The sequence below is a fragment of the Phlebotomus argentipes genome, unplaced genomic scaffold (assembly GCF_947086385.1).
Source record: "Phlebotomus argentipes unplaced genomic scaffold, Phlebotomus argentipes genome assembly scaffold_18, whole genome shotgun sequence".
Taxonomy (NCBI): Eukaryota; Metazoa; Arthropoda; class Insecta; order Diptera; family Psychodidae; genus Phlebotomus; species Phlebotomus argentipes.
The window spans coordinates 1,476,823-1,499,179 of record NW_026776177.1 but is presented as its reverse complement, the minus strand read 5'-3'; the positions used below and the strand labels follow the sequence as shown (position 1 = coordinate 1,499,179).

Genomic DNA, 22,357 nt, shown 5'->3' with positions numbered 1-22,357 from the left:
TGCACACAAAAATATGAGCAATAATCCTTTAACCCCCATTTTCACATCTCAGATAAACACCCCCTGAACTCTTTCCACTTCATCATACACTCGCATTGAGGCGTTTTCATTTCCGCATTTCACATGGCGCTATATAGAAAACGTCTCGTGATTTATTTCCTCACGATCGTCCCATTCTTTTTTGGCTCTCAACACACAATATCACGAGAATCAAGCGTTAACTCGCGTCTCATGACAAAAATTGATTGCCAGTCTCTCTTAAAGTGAATTTTCCTTCTCTAGTACTTTGTGATGAACATTTGCAATGCTCTGGTGTGTGTGTTAAAATCTATTATCACGAGTTATTTTAATGGGAGAGAAAAGTTCAATTGGAAAACTTAGTGGCATTTCATTGACTCTCCCATAATAGAATATTCCACTTGAAGAGATTAACATGATGCACCAAAAACTCTAATTTACATTAATGCAAACTCAAGAGGAGACGAAATTTTCAATTAAACTCTAGAGAAGTTTAGTTCTTAAGCATTTATTTTTGATATTGAATCGTTCTCTCAATGCATTTCTCTCTTTTCTTTCTTTCTCCCACTCTTTTTCCCCCATTTAGTAAGCTATTTTAGCATGGAACTGAAGCTAGCAATCTGCAAACGCCAAAATCTGAAATGCGTAACATGTATGTTGAGTGATTAAGAATTTGAAGAGAAATCTTTTCTTTAAAATTTTAAAAATGATCAAAAATTGCACCGAATCACGCTTAATACCCAAATGCTCTTTTGCTCTCATTTTATTCACCTATATAAAATTATAATCTCACTTCACAATTTGTGTTCCTCAATAATTCGCAAATTCATCACTGATGAGTGAGTCTTTCAGAAATATAAATCCTGTTTTGCAATTTTGAAGATGTAAACACGTCGGTTTGAAGCATTTGGCGCAAAATTACCTCGTCAAAACATGAATAGAGAACAATGCAAGAAATATCTTGAGCTAAATTAGATTAATTTGGAGAGGGTAATATTTTGATGCACACAGTAAAATATTCAGTAATTTGTTTCCACCACTCATCGCAATTTATATTTAATTTGTGCTGGTTTTGCACATTGTGAAATGTTTTTTTTTTTTTGTGTGCACAAATGCAAATGAAAACGAGAGCAAAATCCTCCTAATTTGCTTTTAAAATGAGAACACAGGCGGGAAAAAAAAGAATCATCGTGCAAAATATGGAGTAAATGATGAAATGAGCATAAAAGCTTCTTTCCTTTTAAACCAATTTGCAAAATCATGTTTCACGGTTGAACAAAATTGCCAAGAGCAAATTCACTTAAATTGAGAAAATTTCTTTGTGTAGAATTTTAAACAAAACAATCAAAATTTCTATTATTATTGCTGCATAAACTATACTTTAATTGCAACGCCATCACAAAGTAAGAAAGTTGACTGTAATTGTTTGGATTTTAGTTGAACACAAAACCACACATTCTTGTCACAAAATTTAACCACATGATGATAAAATGAGTAGCTCAAAAGGAGGCATTTTCTGAGAAACACCTTCTCAAAAGGGCGGAAATTGTCAGCAAAAGGGTTGAATGTTGAATCTCATGGTTTTGCTTGAAATTTACTCAGTACAGATTTTCATGTGTATTTCTTCCTCTGTACAACAGATCAAGATGAGTTGGATGGTGAGGATTTGGACTCTGATGAAGAGTACATGTTCCACATGAACCAACCGAATCCCAACATCGACACGGGGCGTGTGGAGGAGATTCCCGCCAAGGAGCCCCTCTTCAATGCCGTGCCCCTGAAGTCTGCACTGAAGAAGAAGATCAGCAACTCGGGCCCTGGGAGTGTGGGAACGTCAGCAGGCTCGAGTCCAGGCACTCCGACGCAGGACAACAACAGCAACAATCGTCCATTGGTTGTTCGTCAGGAGAACAATTCGTCTCTCAAGTGAGTTGATTATATGCCCAAAAGTTCTTCTTCAACTTTGCCTGAACTCTCTTGGATGGTGTCCAAATTGGTGGTGGTGGATTTTGAGTGGATTGGATTTGGGAATAGCATTGAGACACTAAATATGAAATTTAAATTTTCATATCTCCCATATTCTTGCATACAAAATCTCTTCTTGTTGAACTACAGAAGATTCTGTGTAGTCACAAGAAGTTAGGCAAATGTGAAAGCTGATAATTTCTGAGAATTTCAGTGTCCATGGAGAAAAATCTCTGAGGGGATAAAATGCGAGTATTTTTCTCCCCCTAAAAGTCACGTTAAGGGTTGTTTCCATGGGGGAGAAAAAAGGCGGAGAGACGCATTAGACTAATGTGAATCCAATAAGTGTCTTGTTAGTCGATATCTCATGACCTTTGTCACTTTGTCTGTATCTCTCCTTATCGTCCAATTTGACATTGGCGAAGAGGTGAAATACCAAGGGAAATTCTGTGCGAAGGAGAGAGAATCTCGGGGAGGCGATGAATATCGCCATTGCCGTCATGCATCAATATTGAATGGTGAATAGGGAAATTTGGAATTCTCTCAGAGTTGAGAAATTGGCGTTCTATTGAAAATTGGGTGCGCTGCAAAATCAAGCGTGAAGGAAAACTGGGTCCTCTTCAATTCAATGTTAGAGGATTTTGATTAACAGAAAGAGAGAGAGAGAGATGATGCGAATGTGTGAAGGTTATTTGTGGAGAAATTTCTGTCTAATGTTGTTTGTATTTATTGAAAATTTTATAGGCCCATCCTGCGGCCAAGGATTAGAATATGGTAATTAATTTGTAACTCAATAACTCAATTTATTGTTTAATTTTATCATTCATCATTTGCTGTTTCTTATTACACCGAAAGGAATTTCTGTTTCGTTCTCTTGCCTCTCATGCATATTTGAATATATATTTTTTTTATCTTCACAACTCGCCCCTTAATTATTGTGTCTGCAGCATTTCTAATGAGTTCGATTATCCCTTTTCTGTTGTCTTTTTGTCACATCAAACTTCTTTGTCTTGCTCTCTTCTTTTCTTCCTATAATCTCCTCTCCAAAAGGACACTCAAGAGCTTTCCACTGTTTTTATCATCCCCATTTGTCAGCGAATGAGGAGAAAATAAAGAATGTGAAAAATAGAAATTGAGAGCAACATTTTAAGGCATGCTTAAGGTGTAATTTCTTTTTATCCTAATTCTATTTCCTCGCTTTTTTTCAATTGGCAACATAATGAGAATTGACAATAATTTATTATTCATATGTGAATTTGTGATGTTGATGTTGTGAAATTGAGTTTGTCTTCTCTCAACAGTGCGCGACCGATGCGTTTTGGGATTGGGCTGCCGTGCACGATGGAGAACAAGGAGAATGCCCGCCCGTATGTCGTGCGTGAGGACACGGACAGTGACCAAAGCGATGGTCCAATCTTGTATCGCGATGACGACACGGCGAGCGATCGTGCGGCCAAGATAGCGCGCAAGGAGAGCCTTTCGCTGAAGCTGGCCCTTCGTCCGGATCGACAGGATCTCATCAACCGCAACATTCTGCACGCGCAGTCGGACAATGAGCGTCTGGAGTCCAAGGAGGCAATTGGTGCTAAGCTCATCCGGCGTCTATCCATGAGACCAACAGCTGAGGAGCTGGTGGAGCGAAACATTCTCAAAAGTAAGAAAATCCATCGTGTGAGAAGAGATCAAAGGAAGAGTGCACACAAGCGATATCCACTTGACATTTGAGAATTTTTCAATTTATTTCAAATTAACCCCTGTTATTTATTCATTTGTGAACATCTAAATTGACAATTTTCCCAATTTACTGTCTCTTTTCATCCCCCCCCTTTTTTTCTTGCTGTTAAGAAGATGTTGAGAGAAATTGTGGAAGAGGGAATAATTTAATTTGTTAGAAAAAAAAGTTCAGGTGGAAACTGTGAAGGAGATATTAATGTTATTGGTGGGGACATAAATGAGTTTGGGAATTTTCTAAGCAGTAAACAAGAGAAAAAAAATCCCGTCATGGAGATTTTGAGTATTAGAATTCAAATCAGAAAATACCTATCATTCTTCACGATGATGGGGAAGAGATTAGAGAGATTTGTGTGAATGGCGTGATTTCGGGAAGTGCTGTATTAGGAAAATGTTCTGAAGGGTTTTTTTTTTCTTTCTTTCTTAATCTTCTAAGAGGGTGGTTTTTTTTCCCTCTTATCAAGACCCATCGCTATCAAAGCGATTTGTCGGCCCCTTGGCTTTTTCATTGTGGAAAAGTGAACAGTTGGAATTGACATGAGAGACAGAAAATCAGAGAGTAGAATTATTTAAATTATTTCCTAATGTATTCTATGAATATTTGAAGAGCTCGTAGCAGCTGAGATTCCAAGATACCTTGGAAAAGTCTCAGAAATATGCTCAAGTGGATATATAATTCGGCATTCACACCTCGAGACCCTTTTTTGGCACTCACACCTCTTCACGCGATGTGAGTGCGAGTGTGTGTGGTTGTCTTACTAGCTGTCTTTCTCGCCAAACAGCCCAAACACCCGCCGAGGAGAAGAAGCAGAAGGAGGAGAAGAAGAGATATTTGCTGAGAAAGTTGAGCTTCAGGCCAACTGTTGAGGAGCTGAAGGAGAAGAAAATCATCCGTTTCAATGACTACATTGAAGTGACTCAGGCACATGATTACGATCGGAGGGCGGATAAGCCGTGGACTCGCTTGACGCCCAAGGATAAGGCCGCCATCCGGAAGGAGTTGAATGAATTCAAGAGCTCAGAAATGGCTGTGCACGAAGGCAGTCGTCATCTCACGAGGTATGTTTGTTTTGTGTGATGTCACCTGATAAATGTGACTCTAATCGCTTATCTGACGGCCTCAATGCAGATTCCATAGACCATGACGATTGCAATGCTTCATCGCGATGGACATGGGCGCAGAGATGATGCTACTGATTTTGCTGTCACACTTGATCCTTCCGGAAATTGACTCTTTTCTGTACACTAAAGTGCCGACAGTGAAAAACTGCTGCTACGAAGCGAGTTGCTGTGATAGACCTGTTGACGTTAATAATTTTTAGCGAGCGCCATTCATTTTAATTAGGCAAGAGATGTAAAGCTGAGGAGGAAACACGAGATTCATTTAACACTTTGCAGGAGGAAGAAGAAGAAGAAAAAGAAATTCATTGAACACTTCTTTTTTCTATCTCAACGGTGGAGAACGAAGGACAGACAGAGAATTGTCTCTGCCTGGGAGGAATGATAGGAGATTATTATGTCTCCATAAATTCCACTTCAATTGAAATGAAAAGACAATGATGGCACTTTTTCCTCTCTCTCTCTCCTCGAGGACACAATGTGTCTTCTTCATGGCCACGCGGTGGAAGAAAGAAAAAAAAGAGAAAGAGAGAAAAGTCGCAAGAAATTCCTATGAATGTTCTTGTAATTAATTGGTAAAATATGAGAAGATGCGAAGAACATCAATCTCCATCGACTGAGACAAGAGAGACACAAGTCAGAGAGAGAGAGAGAGAGAAGGAAATTGTTGTCTGGCTCTGCCGACGAGGAGAGAAAGTCAGTCGTTCTTGGTACAGTAAATAGAAATGAAGAAAAACATGTAGAGAATTATATTTAGTTGTATTGTACATATCGAAGAAGTTTTGCGTATATTTTTTAAGTAATTTTCTATACTTTTAGTTGGAGTAAAAGAAAATATGGTTTTGTTTTTTTGTCACCAATTCACACACCATCAACAGCAGGTTGTTGATGAGAATCAGCAGAAGAAATAGAAGAAAAAAAATATGAGATGGAAGATCTGCAATTTTCGCGAAGTGTTGGATCGACAGGGGCGTGCAAGGGAAGATTTGTGACATAATTTTCATAATGTCCCTGGCACATTGAAGTGAAATCTTAGATGAAAAACCCTTTAAACGTAAAAAAATACAAGTAAGAAATATATTTAGCAATGAACAGAAATATATAAAAATAATCAAAAAGAAAGAGAGTGAGAAGAAAGGTGAAAGAAAAGTGGGTTTTGGAGAGTGTTGGAAGAAAAGCCCCAGAGGCTCTCTCTAAGGGATTATTAATGCGATTTGTCTGCGATGAGGAGGACTTTTTGGCGCACACCGAAAATGTATTGAGAAAAAAAGAAGAGAGAGAAAGAGAGAAGAAACGAATTTTTCCTCTTTATACTTTCACATTCTTCTGAAAGTGTTGAAACTTTGTTCATTTCTTACTTTATTCCCTCCGTTACAAAATGCAATAGAAGAGTGTTTTTTGTGTGAAAAGAAAAGCTGACGAGATGATGAATAATAGCGTTTGATGATGACCAAAATGTTAAAAAAGCAATAAGAAGAAAAAATTCTGAAATTTTTGCTAAGAAAGTCACAAAGAGAGATTGTAATATTAAGTTTCCTACTTGATTTCATCAACAGAGAAATTCACAACAAACATTTTTGTACATCTCTAATGTCTTTTTCTACTTGAGTATGGAATATATAGAGACTATAAAATAAACAAGTATATATTCGTGTAAATTGAGGTTTCCATTGGACAATTGTTGCAGGTAATTGACACACACAAAAGGACGATTTAAACTTTTAACATTTAGAGACAGCGCGAGCAAAAGTGTTGAACTTTTTCGACAACTTTTAGGGTGAAAGAAATCAAATTTTTGACTCTACAAAAAGCTGTGTTTAAAGTCATATTGGACAAAATCAACAGAAAACATGTTTATTCAACAAAGAGTTTCCTGAAGAAAAAAAACTGAGAAGAAAAACAGAATTGCGCCAAAATGCCATTTTTCCCTCGCACTGATGAGAAGAATTTTTTTTTTCATTTAAACTCAAGCACAGTTTTTTTCCACCCCCAACAGAAATGTTGATCGAGAAGTGAGACGAAACCATAAGACATTTGTAAATAGTTTGATAGGTTTTATGGCGAAGTGAAATAGAGAATCATTCCAATTTGAAAGTTGATAAAAATGGTGAAAATTTGTGAGAGATTTTTAGGAAGAAGAAAAAACAAGAAATAGTGTGAAGAAATCATTTATTTTTCCAGAGAAGATGAAATAAAAAGAAAGAAATTATCCTCAAATTATTGAATAAAACAGAGAATACATATTATAGTGAAGGAAGGAAAAATCACTTGACTAAAATCTACTACATGCAATTGTAATCCTGCTGCTTCTAATAAAATGACATGAAAAAAAATTTGCTAAAGTTTAAAGGAAGAAGAAGAAAAAAGTACTCATTGTAATGAAAAAAAAAATATATTCGTAATTGTATTTGAGTGAGAAGAGGTGAGAGAAAATCTGAATATTTAAATGCAATGGTGCTTTTTCGAGGCATTGTTTGACAGAAAAAAAACACAGTTAATAATAAAACGTAAAAAATAAAAAATTGAGAATGATTGAGAGCTTTGTGGAACTTTTCACAGCTGAATAAGAAAAAAAACACCCCCAAAATCAGTTTCTAACCACAAGAAACTTTCCATTCTGTGCAACAAATTGTTGTTGGGCAAAACTTTCCCCTTGGACAAATGCAAACATTCTACTGAAGAGTGTAATTAATTTCTCACCAAACTGCTAAATGAGTTTAGATAACTCGTTGAGAAAATTGCTTTTCCGCAAGAGAAACCCATTTTGTTGTCCCCTCCTCAAACCCCTGCAATAGATAAAAGACATTGATAACTATCAGAGAAATCTACAATTTGTGTATAACATAAAGTTATAAAAAAACAATGCTTTTGTACTATACAATGAAATAATTTCTTGTAAAGATAAGTGAGAAGAGGAGTTTTTGGCAAAGGTGAAGAAGTGAGATTCGACACTGTTTTGTTTCGGTGTGATGAAAACTTATTAAAAAACATTGATTTGGCGTCTCATTTAATCGCCTCCTAATCAATGGAATTGATAAGTTAATCAACCGCAAATATAGCGTCGATTTTTTACTTGACAACTTCTTCACATGGCCGCGATTTTTCCTCTTTTACAACAATAAGAGAAAATGAAGAAATGATTTTGGCATGGAGAAAAAAGAATGAAATAAATGATGTAAAACATACGCAATTTAGCTTAGCAAGACGAAGAGATATCTATAAATAAAACTAAAAATTAATAATTAATTAAATATTGATGAAAAGTGAGATTACATTAAAGAAAGAAAGAGAGAAAGAAAGAGAGAGAGAGAGAGTGGATAAATTGTCAAAAGAACAGACTAATGTTCATATATAGTAAATTTTTGATGAAGAATTACCAAGTTCCAAAAATGATTAAAAAAAAAAACAATTTCAACTGAGAAGACTTTGCTGAGAAAGAACTTTCTTTTTACTGTGCAAATTCTCAAAGAAAGAACAAAATAGAGTGTAGAAACTTTCACTTGCTCTTTTATTTGCCTTCACTGGACTTCGCAAGGATATTTCGGCGTTCTGCCAATCTCGTAAAACCCAATGAAAAGCAGACTAAATCCTTATACATTCATTGGAATGTCACACGACCGTTAGTTTGATATTTCAAACTTGTGACAAATTTAGTACATGGTCTATCCCCTCCAATTTCTCTTAGTACACAACGGTTCTGACGAAGTTTACGGTCGTTTGTTGTTTACAAAGTGTTTCATCTGCAGCAAATCGCCGATTTTATTTGGTTAAGGTAAGTGTTGTGCTTGAAGTATTCTTGAAATTCTTCTCTGAGAACTCCAGCACAGTTCAGTGGTGAAGATTTCGTGAAAATACTCCTTTTTTTTAGCATAAATATCTCATCTGCCAGTGACGCTTGATTGTGAGGTTAGGGAGAGACAAAGCGAAGCGCCGAAGATGCCCCGGAAGAGGAAAATACGGGTTGCTCAGAATGAGAATGAGCCACCAGCTAAGCCTGCAAACTCATCCAACTCGAGAGCGCCAAAGAACAAGGAGATCGTTGAAGTGATCTGTCGCAGCCAGGATTCCGTAACACAGCATGATATTTACGTCAAGGACTTGAAGGGTGTTTATGCGAAGGTGAATTGGAGCTTCCTGGGAGAATGCTTCAGACACTAATGTATCTGCTAATGTCTTTGCAGTCCAACCACAAGACATTTCTGAGTGATTTCCTGATCTGCTTCCGTGCAATGGCGGTGAAGGATGTCTCAAATGAATACACCACGAATGCCTTGAAGTTCTGTGCCAAGTTTGTTGCTGCCCACAACAAGAGAGAAACCGGAGAGACTCATCCTCTGGTCACAGATGTCTTCAATTATGTGCTTGAGGCAAGTTGAGGTATCTTCACTGGGCAAAAGACACTCTGCTAAAGCAATTTTGTCTCTTTCACACTTGCAGATGACGAGCAATAACGTAAATATTCGTTTGCGACTCTGTGAGTTTGTCAATATGATTCTGAATTCGCTGGAAGAGAATGCACTGCTGGACGACAATATTTGCGACAAAATCCTCAAGTACATGTGCATTCGCTTGAGCGATATGAACCCAAATATTCGTATCCAAGCCGTACTGGCTCTGCAGCGTCTCCAGATTCCCGAAGAGCCCAACGACACGGTGGTGAAGCAGTACTTCTTCCACCTGAGCACTGATCCCAGTGCGCAAGTGCGCCAGACGATCATCACGTGCATTGTTCGCAACATGATCACCATTCCGCACATCATCGAGCGACTGTGGGATCTGGATGAGAAAGTGCGGCGTCACGTGATCATCCAGATGAGCACGCACTCCGTGCGCATGTACATGGTGGCTGAGCGTCTAAAGTTCCTGGAGCAGGGCCTCAATGACAACAGTGAGCTGGTACGCAAAGCCACTGTCAATGTGATGCTGCCGCGGTGGGTGGACACTTACAATCACGACTATATCGCTCTCCTGGGCGCTCTCAAGATGGACACAAATGACAAGGAAATGCAGAGATTCAAGAAGTGTGCTCTTCAAGTGCTGCAATACATCTTCAAGTGAGTTCTCAGGGTTTTTTTCCGTGTTGCAAGAAGATTTCTAGTGTCTGTTAACTGTGTGATTTGCAGGAAAGCCGATGCTGGGAAGATCGTGACGGAGCTGGGCTTCGATGCGCCTGATCCCACGCGAAGAGACACCGATGATGAGGATGAGGAGGAAGACGTAACGACAACAGACAATCAAGAGTTCCCTCGCTGTGTGCCCATCAAGAAGCTGAGCGTGGAAGTTGCCGTGTACTGGGAAGCAGCCGTGGATTATCTGCAACAGAATGACTTTGATGAGCTGAATGTGATTCTGCCAGAACTCACGGTCTTCTGTCAATACGTGGAGAAGTACTGCGAATCTACATACTATGAGAGTGACAAGTGGCAGCAGATGAAGAATCAGTACATCCTGCTGAGTCTGCTGGAGATTGTGGCCAAGTACGATCTGGGCGATGAAGTGGGTCGGAATAATCTCAAAGAGTTGCTCTCGACGGTCATGTCAAAGTACAATCTGGATGAGCCGAACATTTGCGTGATGGCGAGAATCTTCGAGCAAGTGTATCCAATCACGGACGATCGTCTGAATACAGTGATGACGATTGTGAGTGATATTCTTCAACTTGGCGACAATTCGGCGACAATTAACAGTGAGATGGAGAGTGCACTGTTCCAGAAGGCGGGCATTGATCTGCAGCTGCGATTGTCGTCGCTGAAAGTGAAGATGATGGAGTTGAAGGAGCAGGAGAATGTGTGTGGTCAGAAGAAGGACTACGTCAATGCCCAGAAGGCCACTGAAGAGTGGGAGCAATGCAATGAGGAGTACATCAAGTTGCTACAGCCACTCTTGGCGGATCAGGGGAATTCCGATGAAACCTCACTGAGTGCGAGTCTGCTGAAGGCCACGCACAAGATCGGCACTGAGACAACTCTCAGATGCCTCCAGATCACGTATCATATCATCTGCTCGGCGCACACGCAAACCATCACGCCATCCGTTGTGGATCTCTACAACAAGTTCATATGTCGCCACATGAACTCAGAACAGGTGAATGTGCGCGATTGGGCGTTCAAGTGTGCCACAACGTGCAGCATGTTGTACTCAATGCTGGCCAAGGAGGTGTCACGCACGCTCTCGGAGCAGTTCGTGAAGAATCAGAACATTCGCATCTGGACAACGGCCATTCAGTGTCTCTTCGAGTTGGTGGATCGATATGGGTTGGACTTCTTCATGGACGCCCCCTCGGAAGATGACACAGTGCTGGAGAAGACTGTGGGCAGGAGCAAGACGCGTCAGCTGTTCTCTACGTCGACGCTGCTGCAGAGCGATCAGGAGGCGCCGCTCAGTCTGGTGGAGGTGATTGGCCATCTGTCGGTGCTGCTGGAGAATTGTGAGCACCGATCCATCCTGCAGGCGCTGGTGGTAGGATTCTGTCGCTTCGTCCTTCACGGACACTACACGGAGTCCAATATTGTGTCCAAGTTGATGCTCTTCTACTTCAATCCCGCCACAGATGCGGAAATCACACAAATCCTGGGAATTTTCTTTGAAAATCTGACATCGGAGCGGAAGCAGGAATACTTGCAGCCGGCACTACTGCCCACACTCTTCTTCATCTTTGAGGCTCCGCACGATAGTCCTCTGCAAGAAATCAAGCCGGAGAAGGTGATGAAGTTCGTGATTGACGTGACAAGGCCACAGTTCTGCAGTCACGGTCTGAACATTCACAACACCATTGGGATGTCATTTATGAGTGCCATTCAGGATAATGTGACGCAGAAGGAGGTGCTGAAGGTGCTGTCCAAGGGACTTCTACTCCTTGAGATCTCAGATGATCGCAATTTCCGCACAGACTTGAAAAATTCCTGCGAACAATTGCTGAAAGTCACTGGATTGGATGAGAAAGTTGCACGAAATATTTCTGCATTCAAAGATCTGCTGGACGGAATCAAGCGTCCTTCTCTTACATTCTCCTCCACGAGGATAACAACGTCCACCTTTGCCGGGGAGCGGGATTCGGAGGAAGAGGACAAAATCGAAGAGACTGAGAAAGAAGCTCAACTGGAGTCAATTGTCGAAGTGACGGAGGAGAATTCCAGAACAACAGAGGCGAAGGATCTGAATGAGACAGAGAATGATTCGGTGTTCCTGCACGAAAGCCTGAAATCTGCTGAATCGAGTGAAGCGGAAGTTATTGAGCCATCTGAGGATGAAACTACCAAAATCTTCACAAGAAGGCAAATGACTCGCAGTCGTGTCTCTGCGGAAAGATCTACTGTTTCCAGTCCGAAAACTCCAGTGACCCGAAGCGGAAGGACTTTGCAGGCCTCGAAGAAGCGCACCATAGAAACACGAACGCCCAATGCAAGAACTAAGATCACCAGAAGCGCCGCGGCCGCTGCGACGACTCCTGCTGAGGCCAAGAAGAAGGACAAGGAGCCGAAGCAGAGCAAGCAACTGTCCCAGAAGGAGAAGAAGAAAGTCGAAGGGACTCTGTCGCAATCCTCCTCAGCCAGCAGCGTCACTTCCGTGGGTCCGAGTGTTGCCAAACGCATGAAAGATCCCGTCGTCGCGGTGTCACCATTGAGCGCTTCCTTCATTCAGCGCCAGATGCAGAGTCCCAGAACCAGGAGTGCCACAACTGATGATTACATCCAGAGCAACATTATGACCCGCACGAGGCGTCAGAATTTGTCACCGAGCAGAATTCCGCGCAGCAAATCTGCGACTAAACCGAAATCGAAGAAGTAATCTGCTCGATCACTAACTCTACTAAATTTACGTACCTTTGCTTCTTCATGTGTTCTCTTCAGAGGGGGAAAAAATGCAGCGTCGCCAGACTTTATCTCACACTTGTGATGTCTGGAAGATATGCGAGCGATAATTTTGTCAATGGCAATGAGTCTTCGCATTGAATAAAAAAGAATTCCTTCTATTTTCATACACATTTAATTGTTTTTTTTTTTATTCATTATTTACAAATTGGGTTTCTCATTTTCTTTTCTCACCTCCGCACTTGCAATTTACCTACCAAACAAATAACAAAAAAATTTATATTTTCTTTGTATGCAATAAGGTAAAAAAAGAAGCACAAGTTAGATATATTTTTTTAATTAAATTGCAAATTTACTGTTTCTTTTTCTCTAAGTGTAAAAATCCAATGATTACGTGAAATTAGAGTTACGTAGTCGTTTTATTATCTTTTTTTTCCACCATCTCTTTGTAATGCTGTGTATCTCTTTTCTTTTCTTTTCTTTAAAGTTAATTTGTTCACAACAAATTTCTTTTCCTTTTTTCTACACTGGAAATTTCATGTGTTTGTGTGTCGCTTCTATGCTCTTTCACGATTGACTCGGGTTAAAGTTCATCCCTTTTTTTGCTAGATTATTAATTTAATTGATAGTTAAATAATGTTTATCATCATCATTGTTTTATTCTCCTTTTGATAGTTTATCTCAATTGGGAGGCTATTTTCTCTTGGCTCTTCGCTATCCTGAAGAAGAGAGTCTGGGGCGTATTTTTTGTCTAAATATCCCTTCCTGTGTCATCAATTCCACCGTCCTCGTCAGTGCTGTTTGGGTGTTAGAACTGGTAGCCTCCAGTTGGCACAGATTGGTCTGGATTGAATTGATATTGATTGTTCTCCGTCGACGGTGCCACGCGGGCGTCCTCCTCTTCGCTGCCAAAGTAGTGTTCGATGATGTCAAAGGCCTTTTGGTAGATTTCAATGTTCTGGTGCGACTGAAGAAACTCAATCTTGTCCAAGCCTGACAAATCACAATAAAAGACAAGCGCGCGAATCAATGAGATTGAGAAGCAAATTTGCAGACCACTTTTTTACTCACCATAGCACTCCTCAATGGCAACAGCGTACGGATTGGGCTTAGTATTGCGTTGATCGCCCGCTTTGAGAATATTCTCCAGTCCATTGAGGGCCACCTGAACAATCTTCGGATCTGCCACGGTCAGTAGGTCACAGAGTGGTGGAATACATCCAATCACGACCTGAAAGAGAAGCACACACAATTACCAATCAAACAATTCTCAAAAATCACCAAAAATCATTCAACTCAACATACAAAGTATTTGATTTGCTCCGGTGTTCCTCCTGTCGTTGCATTCGTGATGGCCCAGGCGACCTCCTTTTTCGTCTTAAACTCCGCCTTTTGCAGTATATCGATGAGAATTGGGAAGATCTTCATGTCGATCACCGCCTGAATTTGCTGTCTGTTGCCCGCCGTGATGTTAGACACTGTCCAACATGCCTCCTTGCGTATAGAATCCTTGCTCGACATGAGCAAGCTCACGAGGCACGGCAGAACACCACAGTTGAGGATCAGTTGCGTCTGCACATCATCACCCGTCACAATATTGCCCACAGTTCTCAGTGCTGCCGACACGACGCCCTGCTCATTGTGCCTGAAATGGGAAAAGTATTGGACTGTATTGGATCTCTGCCAAAAGCGCTTCATCCTTAGCCTCCTCTTGAGGAGTTAACTCACATGAGGAGCTCCACGAGTCGCCTGCAGACATTCGAATCGATGACAGCCTGGATGCGATCGTTGGGTCCATCGCTCAAGTAGCTGATGGCCCAACAGGCATCGCTGAGGACATCCGGGTCCACATGGTAAATGATGCGCGCCAGTGCCGGAAGAGCTTTGGAGACTTTGGCAAAGTCCGGCGGTGGATTCTTGCCTCGACAGAGATTCGACAGTGTCCACACGGCATTCTTGATCATCGTGAGGCGATTGGACGTGCTGAGCACGTGCAGAAGCGGCGTGAGCACGTCCGATTCCAGAACATGGTCACGGCATTCTGAGGAGTCGCCCGCGATGTTTCCCAGCGCCCACACAGCCTGCTCCTGCACATCCTCGAACGGGCTCGAGAGGAGGCGGATGAATATGGGTACGGCGCCCGCCTCGATCACGATCCGCGTCTGCTGGGACGTGCCGGAGGCGATGTTGGTGAGCGCCCACGCCGCCTCAAACTGCAGCGTGCTGTTCTTCTCATTCTTGAGAAACTCCACGAAGCGCGGCACGATGCCCGTCTGGATGACATCGTCAATGGGTGGATTGGGCTCACGCGAGAGAAGCTTCCGGAACTTTTGCGTGGCCGCCAATTGCTCCTGCTCACTGTCACTGTACAGCGCCATCACCATTTCCTTCTTCACCAGTGTGTTACCCTCGAAGCTGCTCACGGGCATCTCGGCGCTGGGCAGCGACGCGTCGTCGATTACATGGGGCATTTGCACGTTCCGCCTCTTGATCAGCTGCTGCTCCCGCTTCTGCTTGCGAATCTGGATGCCCTCTTCCTCTCGCCGACGGCGCAGTTCCGACGAGTCCATGCCAACATTCTTGTACCGATGTTTATGTGTGCTGGACATCTCTGCTGGGACGCACGCATGGCCAAAAGAATTGCATTAGAGCCATTAATGTATGATCAATTGAGAAACAGAGCCCACCCAGAAAAAAGTACCCAAAAAATGGGAAGGTGTGTGTGTCAAAATTCACACGTTTTTCTTCCACCCCACAAACCATGGTGCGATAGTCTTCCGGGGCAACTACTCGCCGGGACTCACCTATGTATAATTTGTTCTTGGATTTTCAGTAAAATTGCACGAAAATTAGTCAAAATATACTCTCAATTGCCGTGAAAAAACCTCATTAAAATCACCTCTTTTCCACGAAAGCTCTGTCAAGCGAACTTCCCACTTTTTACGCTACGCGATGCTGCCAGCGGATTAATTCCGCGTGATCGACACTCCGCGGCGTCACAGTCGCAATCATCCCTCCGCTCGACCCGAGAGCTTTCAGTTGTGCAATTTACTCATTTTTCCACACTTCTCCGCATTTTTCCAACATTATTTTATGTAAATAATGGCAATAAAGTATGTCTGCGGTGATTTCTTGGAGTTTCAAGTAAGAATCATCTGCAGATAGTGAGATACAGGGTGGAAATCCTATCGGCTGTTGCATAACCTTACATTTCCCTATCAGACATGCCATATAAAATCATCTGAATTCCGTGATTCTCTCTTTGGCAGGAGTCTCTTAAGAAAATGCGTGAGGTGGACGACAAAATCATCTATGCGCTGAACACCAGCATACCCACGGAGTCATTTAAGGGTCAGGTGGATGCCAAAGGAACGTGCGAAGGGCTCTTCCGGCAGCTTCAAGTGGCGCACAATGAACGCGAACAGGCCATCCGGAACTGTATTGTCATTGCTGCGGACAGGGTGAAGGTTCTGCGGGAAGAGCGCGATGGAAACAGGGATGATGTGGGGATAGATAAGTCATTTAAAGCGGAGCAGCGGAAGGTGAGTTTGTCATCTTATCAGTCTCTCTCTGGAATGATCTCCAATTGCCGCCTCTCTTGGTAGTTGCGGCTTCTGCAGTCTGAACTGAATGTTGAGGATATTGTTAAGGAGAGAACTCATAAGGCATTTTCTGAGCGATGTCGACTGTTCTTCAAGCCGGACTCCTTGTGATGTTGAGGGAGAAGCTGAAATCTCTTCCCAAATTGGGAAGAGTGGTAGGAACTCCATTGACTTTCATAGATTTCTTAGATTTTTTCTATTGCCAATACAACAACTTGATGATGGTTTAAAGAGCAGACTTAATTTTGGGCTTTCTAGGTTCCTTCGCAGTGCGGAATGGTTCGTGTCTGTGATTTGGAATGAAATCCCCTGAAAGTATGCAAAACTATTGACTTGAAAATGGCAGTTGTAGAATTTGAACTGTCTCGACATAAAACGCGACTTTACTCTATGGAAAAAGAGTCAAGCACTGAAAATTCACAAACTTTCACACCCTTTTGTGAAGAGTAATGTCGAAAGAAAATGATAATTTCCATGCAATAATTGAATTAACTTCCTACTTTACCTCCTAATCTCTTACTGACTTTAAAAAAGACTTTTACTCACCTTTTTGCTCCATGTACCGTAATAAAAGATAGTGAACGTATTTTTCTCTTCATCATAAATTTCTTCGGCAAAAACTCTTTATTGTAAACTCTTCTCAAAAATGGAATTACAACTCCTGCGAACATAATAATAACATTCACCACAACACAGAGATTATTTTGGCCACACATTCTTAATGATGCCGATAATTTCCGCGGTGATTGATGGGTGGAAAACTCGATGAATTCGGTAAGATGGGTTCGATGGCACGAGGTGAAAAGGCACCAATATTAACTTCGGTAAACTAGCTTTATGACGTTAATTTCACTCATACAGCTAGATAACCAAAGACAACTATAGCGCCCGAGTTATCGATGGCAAGTGAGGAATCCAAATTGTCTGGTGGTGATTCGGAGGCCTGAAAAATGCAAAAATTGTTTAACTAACTGGACTGTGGGGCAGAAAAATGGGCACTTCAGTTGAATTAATTTGTTGCTGTAATGGGAATAGACAAAAAAAATAAAGAGATAGATTGGCTAAATATGTGAGGGAGAGACATAAAGGGCAATCAGAAGCGAGAGAAGAACAACGAATCGTGTTTAACGGACGATCAAACAGGAAAATCGTGACTTGTGCTTCACGGAGAAAATGTGGCATGTGGAAAGAGGGAATTAAAAGACACCATGAGTATAATCAAAAGAATTCACTTTGGTGACACTTTTTATCACCATTGTACAGAGAGGCGCAACTACTTCTTCTTTTGCCACCAAGCAGCCGATGCCGGTGGAATGCGGGAGAAAAAAGTGTGCACGGGGAATTTTCTCCGTCATGTCGTGGCTTCTGTTTTCCTCCCAAGTCGCTGATCACATTCATAAGTGGTGGCTATTGTGTGTGAGTGTGTCCCGCGCAGATTTATCTATTTGGCACCTCGCTGCTATTTTCTACCTTTTCGAAGAAGGTGAATAAATGTATAATTCCATTATCACTTTGACGCATATTTATTGGTGTTAATTATTTCAGAATACACTTGTCGCTCCCTCGACAATCCTGGAATCTGCGTGTGAGGCCCCCACAATGAATGAGGTGCAGTGACAAAAAAAGAGAGAGAAGACACGAGGGGAGAAGTCACCGTGATTAGCTTCAATTAAGTCAAATTGGTAAGAAATATTTTCCCTTAAAGAAACTGTCTAATTTTCTCTCTGTCTCGCTATACACTCACCTTCCCGAAAAAAAGAGAGAGAGAAAGAAGAGAGAAAGAGCAGAGATTCATTGTATTCACAAGTCATAAATTAGGAGTGTTCTTGACATTGATTGTTTCTCCTCTCCTTGGAGTCTTTCTTTCACAATGCCACCACAGCCAAAGTGCAACACTTTTTCCCATGAATTGCCGAGGCGGATAAAAATGCGTGGTGCGCAATGAAATTCAATAAAATTGCACTGTTTGACAGGAAAATGATCACACAATGCCAGGAAAATAATATTTTTTCAAGAGGCGCTCAACAAGGTGGTATTTTGATTGCCCACGAGACAGAAAGTGTGAGAGCGCGGAAGAGGGTGTTTGGGCAGGTTGAATAAAGGGGTGCGGCTTCTTAAATAGTATCAAATTCACTTTGGCTGTCTCTCTAGAGGAATTATAATTCTTTTTTTCTTTTTTTGGAAGAAAAATCCAATGAAATGCCGATGAAATCCCCAAAACCTGTTTCTCTCTCACAGATATTTTTCAGCTTATACGCTGACTCTTGTCGATGGAGCGCTCCCATGAGTGGGAAAAAGGAGTGCGAGAAAAGAAAGATTTTTCGGGTATGAGACCGGTTTCCAATGATATAATTAATTGATGGCAATTGTATGGCGGAAAACTGGCTCTTGACGTCTCATATCTCTATAATTTTTTTATTTAATTTTAACTAGAGTTACTCAATATTGATGGCAAAGAGAAGGCATTTCGGTTGCTGGCTGTGTAGTGTAGGAATGATAATCGAGAACGAATATAATGTCTGAACATGAGGGCGATCAACGATTCAGGTGTGCTTTTTTTACTAGTTCAAAAACTCTTCATTTCTTCATGGAAATTTCACGGGTTTATCGACTTGGACTTTACAGTGGGAAAATGATGGTTGAATTTAGCAGAAATTAGTCACTGAGTGGGAGAACAAATCTTCTTAATTTTTGCAGAGGTGAGAATAAAAAAGAGAAGAATATGCGAAGTCAGTGAACTGTAAGAACGCTTCTTGTTGGCGTGAATATACTTTCGAATTCTGTCCGTTTCGCGATGATCAAAAATCAACCGGGAAACGATTTATTGTATAAAATGCCTTTTATAAGCCAATCTGTGCTCTGTATTTACAGATCAACCTCAATTCTGTGACTGTCTATTAGAGATAAGAAGAAGTAGAAATAAATTCTCTCCAATCCCCGAGTAAAGAATGGCCACTAAAGCTGGGAGTTTGTGTGCGTGATTGAGGTGAAAATGCGTTGCAGGAAATGCCGAAAGTGAATTTAGTGCGCGACAGAGAGTGGAGGGTGTCACAAAATAGAGGTGATTGTAATTGATGGGAAAAGCGTAACTTCATGTTTTTATCACTCTCTAAACTTTTTTTCCACCAAGCGCGTTCCTATCAGTATACAACAAAATTGTATGTTGGTTCTACCTTTTATGAGTGACGCTTAGAGTGAATGCGCGAGATAGACAGGGAAGCAGAGAGAGAGAGAAAGAGTGAGAGAGTGTTTGTAGGAAAGTGTGACTGAATTTCCCGTCGGGAGGAATAGCAACTGATAAGATTATTGTATCAGTCACGTCTCAAATCAGTTAACTCAATTATATTCTATCTCTCTGTGTGCGGCTGCTCTGTATTTGCGCTATTTTTTACCATTTGCGTGGCGCGAAGAGACTTTTTGGTGATGGGGGAATACTGAGAAAACGTGCGAAATGAGCAGTCAAGAAGAACAAATTTCCAAGCAAAGAGTCCACCACATTCAATGTACAACGTGGCCGTTTTTCGTGGTTCCCTGACTCGCTGGAGGACAGAGATTTTCCTCTGTCTTGACGGCTTTCTTCACCCTTCAATTAACAAAATGCCATTCACGATGATTATGTAGAGTGGTTCTTGCTTTTGGGTGCTTTTCTTGGCAATGCGGAGATGAATTCAATCGCGTCCAGCGAGTGAGAAAACCATTTATTTAGCACATAATAAAAATAAAATTTGAGAAGATTGTTACATGTTAGGAGAGAGAAAAAAAGTGGTCAAGAAGATTGTATAAATAGTTTTTCTGGGTGTATTTCAAGTACCTTCCTCGAGTGAAAAACTATTATATGGATATTTTTTGTAATATTAGAGTGTATATATACAATTTTGAACTCACCGGACCATGGTCACGAAAATATAGTGGTACGCTGGGCACTGTTTGGATGCCTTCTCGGCCGTCTCATCCGCAATGGAAACTCCGGGCCGCGCGTTTCACATACACACACTTTACAATGGCCCGTGACTCTTGGAACTCTCTGGGTGTTGTTTCTAGTCGAAAGATTTTTCACAGACCAAATGGAACGGGTGGTGGAGATAAAAAGAAGACTTGTACATTTAAATAATTAGTAAAAATAGACTTGATGGAGTATTTTATGTGAATGCAGAATATTTTCAGCCTGCTGAAATATTCTCATATTCCCTCCTCGGCTCCACCAGTCCATGAGGGTGACTCTCTTGGGAGTGTGTGAAGTGAGCCGGCGATGGAGTGAACTTTGGCTGGAATTCTCCTCAATTTGCCACGGTGAAATTCAATTATGAAGCGTGGGATTCTCAAATATCTCCACGTGAACACAGAGAGAGGAGTTTTGGTGTCTTTGCACCGTGGCGGGAATTTGGGCTTGAGAATATACATATATATATATATATATATTCCGAAAAAATGTGCCAAAACAGGGCAGAAGAAAAGAGAGAGAGAAGAAATATAATTAAGTGAATTTCATCAATAATTCCTATTCACGCTATTCCCATGATGGTGTGTCGTCGCTCATACTATGGCATAATTTAGCAGAAATTCTCTTGCGGAAATATTACATCTCCATGGCATATTGACTCAAAAAGAAGCAGCACTGCGAGGGGATTGGTAAAATGACAATTACTCAATGTATATGATTAAATATTTACTCAAGATCGAGCTTCGCTACAGCCAAAGTACTGGATAATTTTTTTTTCTATCGTATTTGCGTGTTTCATTTTTTCCTCAGGAATTGTCTTACTCAGAGACTATTTTCACATCACACTTGGCGATGATGTTTTCCGAGAGAGAGAGCGAGAATCCTAGATTAATCACGGGTTGAGGAGGAGGGAGAAATGATTTCCCGCCAAAAATTTCACTGTGAAGCTTGAATTTTGGAGTCGAATGAGCGCGTGAAGAATCAATATGCCAGAAATGATCACATTGATGACTGTCAAATGACGGAATTTTCCCACTATTTTTCCACTAACTCTCTCTTTCTGTCTGTCTGTCTATTTTTGCAGAAAAGTTGCAATGGGAAAAAACCCGGAAAGAAGTGGGGCTTTTCTTCCGGTAAAATTGTGGGGACCCCAGAGAGAGAATACTGTGTGGGATTTGAAAACTTTGGTCACACACTGGTTGGCTCATGAAAAAGCAACGACGGGTGGCGAGGAGGTAGCAAACGAGCACTTTTGGGCGAAACGTATTTTCCCTGACGCCAAACACCACAAGACTAAAGTTGAAGTTTCGTCTGTGGCCGTGATCAGTTTTGCTAAACACTTGAGCACACAAACACACAGCCGCGCTTGCCGGTGTGGCGGCGGTAGGGGGTCGCCCGGCCTCACACTGGACACCAACACACCTGAGCCGCCTGACTGGATGGAGGGAGCGCGGATGCGGGAGGTGCGGGCACCGGAGAGTGTTTGCCAGGTAAGTGAAAAATGCCCGCATGTAGACAGTATCTGAGAATGGGTGCCGGGAGTACTGCCTCTGTCGCTGTGGCACTGAAAAGCCGAACTGGCTTTTTCGCAGAAGGTTGAACGTCGTCTGGAATACCTAGACTACTTCCCATAGTCTTGTGATTTACCTCTAAAAGAACCTCTTCGAGACACTATTGAATGAAAATTGAGGGTAAGAAAACTACCTGCATTCCTTGAATATCAAGTTTTGACACTTAAAATATTATAAGAAAGCTTTGCAGTTAAAACAAGCAAGGTTCAGCTCTGATAGGTTTAAGTTGTAATTCTTATATCAATTCTCAAATGGCTTCTCTGAATATCCGGCTCTGAGAGTTGAGAGGAAGGTGGAATTCTTCACTCCCATGTCGAAAAATTACCTTAATAGTCTTTTTTGTCTTTTCACTGGCTTCTCAGGCTCTCGAAAATTTACCTTGTCCACCATCGAGATTCTTAAGAAGGTGTACACCAACACCAGTGCGGCTTAATAGGGAGAAAGATGGAGAAGAGGCAAGAGATGGTGTCTCAAGATATTTTTTTTAGGTTTCTTTAAAAATGGTCTCTTTGGCTTTCCGTTGGTGATTTTTTTTCTTTTTCTTCTCTCCAAAAATCAGAATCAGAGGATGTTTCATATTCCAGCATCACTTTTTGATAC

At 41.4% G+C, this 22,357-nt stretch overlaps 4 protein-coding genes across 9 annotated transcripts in view; 3 read left to right on the top strand and 1 right to left on the bottom strand.

Annotated features, from left to right (window-relative positions):
• Window positions 1-5,951, top strand: part of LOC132261028 (phosphatase and actin regulator 2) — a 72,894-nt gene extending 66,943 nt beyond the window's left edge. For 4 of the 6 annotated variants that reach the window (XM_059759527.1, XM_059759525.1, XM_059759526.1 and 1 more), the window contains 6 exons: window positions 605-670; window positions 1,659-1,944; window positions 2,728-2,757; window positions 3,285-3,637; window positions 4,497-4,773; window positions 4,844-5,951. In XM_059759527.1, the coding sequence (XP_059615510.1) occupies window positions 605-670; window positions 1,659-1,944; window positions 2,728-2,757; window positions 3,285-3,637; window positions 4,497-4,773; window positions 4,844-4,859 (1,028 nt within the window). In that variant the 3' untranslated portion in view covers window positions 4,860-5,951. The remainder of the gene's footprint in view (window positions 1-604; window positions 671-1,658; window positions 1,945-2,727; window positions 2,758-3,284; window positions 3,638-4,496; window positions 4,774-4,843) is intronic. The other 2 variants (XM_059759524.1, XM_059759523.1) reach the window with 2 other exon arrangements.
• A 110-nt stretch (window positions 5,952-6,061) lies between these two features.
• LOC132261038 (condensin complex subunit 3) lies at window positions 6,062-12,976 on the top strand. Its single transcript, XM_059759540.1, has 5 exons — window positions 6,062-8,605; window positions 8,702-8,952; window positions 9,015-9,200; window positions 9,271-9,887; window positions 9,957-12,976. The coding sequence occupies exons 2-5, from the start codon at window positions 8,770-8,772 to the stop codon at window positions 12,619-12,621; spliced, it is 3,651 nt and encodes a 1,216-aa protein (XP_059615523.1). The 5' UTR covers window positions 6,062-8,605; window positions 8,702-8,769; the 3' UTR covers window positions 12,622-12,976.
• A 108-nt stretch (window positions 12,977-13,084) lies between these two features.
• Window positions 13,085-15,599, bottom strand: LOC132261033 (importin subunit alpha-7). The gene is made up of 5 exons (XM_059759532.1): window positions 15,449-15,599; window positions 14,373-15,255; window positions 13,950-14,289; window positions 13,716-13,875; window positions 13,085-13,637 (listed from the first exon to the last, which is right to left on the bottom strand). The coding sequence occupies exons 2-5, from the start codon at window positions 15,251-15,253 to the stop codon at window positions 13,453-13,455; spliced, it is 1,566 nt and encodes a 521-aa protein (XP_059615515.1). The 5' UTR covers window positions 15,254-15,255; window positions 15,449-15,599; the 3' UTR covers window positions 13,085-13,452.
• A 46-nt stretch (window positions 15,600-15,645) lies between these two features.
• On the top strand, window positions 15,646-16,470 carry LOC132259687 (protein MIX23). Its single transcript, XM_059757419.1, has 3 exons — window positions 15,646-15,788; window positions 15,914-16,186; window positions 16,250-16,470. Exons 1-3 carry the CDS (start codon window positions 15,747-15,749, stop codon window positions 16,355-16,357), a joined length of 423 nt encoding a protein of 140 aa, XP_059613402.1. The 5' UTR covers window positions 15,646-15,746; the 3' UTR covers window positions 16,358-16,470.
• Window positions 16,471-22,357: the final 5,887 nt, after the last annotated feature.

What these genes read in the sequence shown, in the direction of transcription:
- LOC132261038 (XM_059759540.1), top strand. Translation starts at nt 8,770, where the DNA reads ATGCCCCGGAAGAGGAAAATACGGGTTGCTCAGAATGAGAATGAGCCA. An exon ending in TGAAGGGTGTTTATGCGAAG is followed by an intron (nt 8,953 to 9,014) that starts GTGAATTGGAGC and finishes ATGTCTTTGCAG; the next exon opens with TCCAACCACAAGACATTTCT. An exon ending in GTGCTGCAATACATCTTCAA is followed by an intron (nt 9,888 to 9,956) that starts GTGAGTTCTCAG and finishes TGTGATTTGCAG; the next exon opens with GAAAGCCGATGCTGGGAAGA.
- LOC132261033 (XM_059759532.1), bottom strand. Translation starts at nt 15,253, where the DNA reads ATGTCCAGCACACATAAACATCGGTACAAGAATGTTGGCATGGACTCG. An exon ending in CGACTCGTGGAGCTCCTCAT is followed by an intron (nt 14,290 to 14,372) that starts GTGAGTTAACTC and finishes TTCCCATTTCAG; the next exon opens with GCACAATGAGCAGGGCGTCG. An exon ending in TGCCATTGAGGAGTGCTATG is followed by an intron (nt 13,638 to 13,715) that starts GTGAGTAAAAAA and finishes GTGATTTGTCAG; the next exon opens with GCTTGGACAAGATTGAGTTT.
- LOC132259687 (XM_059757419.1), top strand. Translation starts at nt 15,747, where the DNA reads ATGGCAATAAAGTATGTCTGCGGTGATTTCTTGGAGTTTCAA. An exon ending in GTGATTTCTTGGAGTTTCAA is followed by an intron (nt 15,789 to 15,913) that starts GTAAGAATCATC and finishes TCTCTTTGGCAG; the next exon opens with GAGTCTCTTAAGAAAATGCG. An exon ending in TTAAAGCGGAGCAGCGGAAG is followed by an intron (nt 16,187 to 16,249) that starts GTGAGTTTGTCA and finishes CTCTCTTGGTAG; the next exon opens with TTGCGGCTTCTGCAGTCTGA.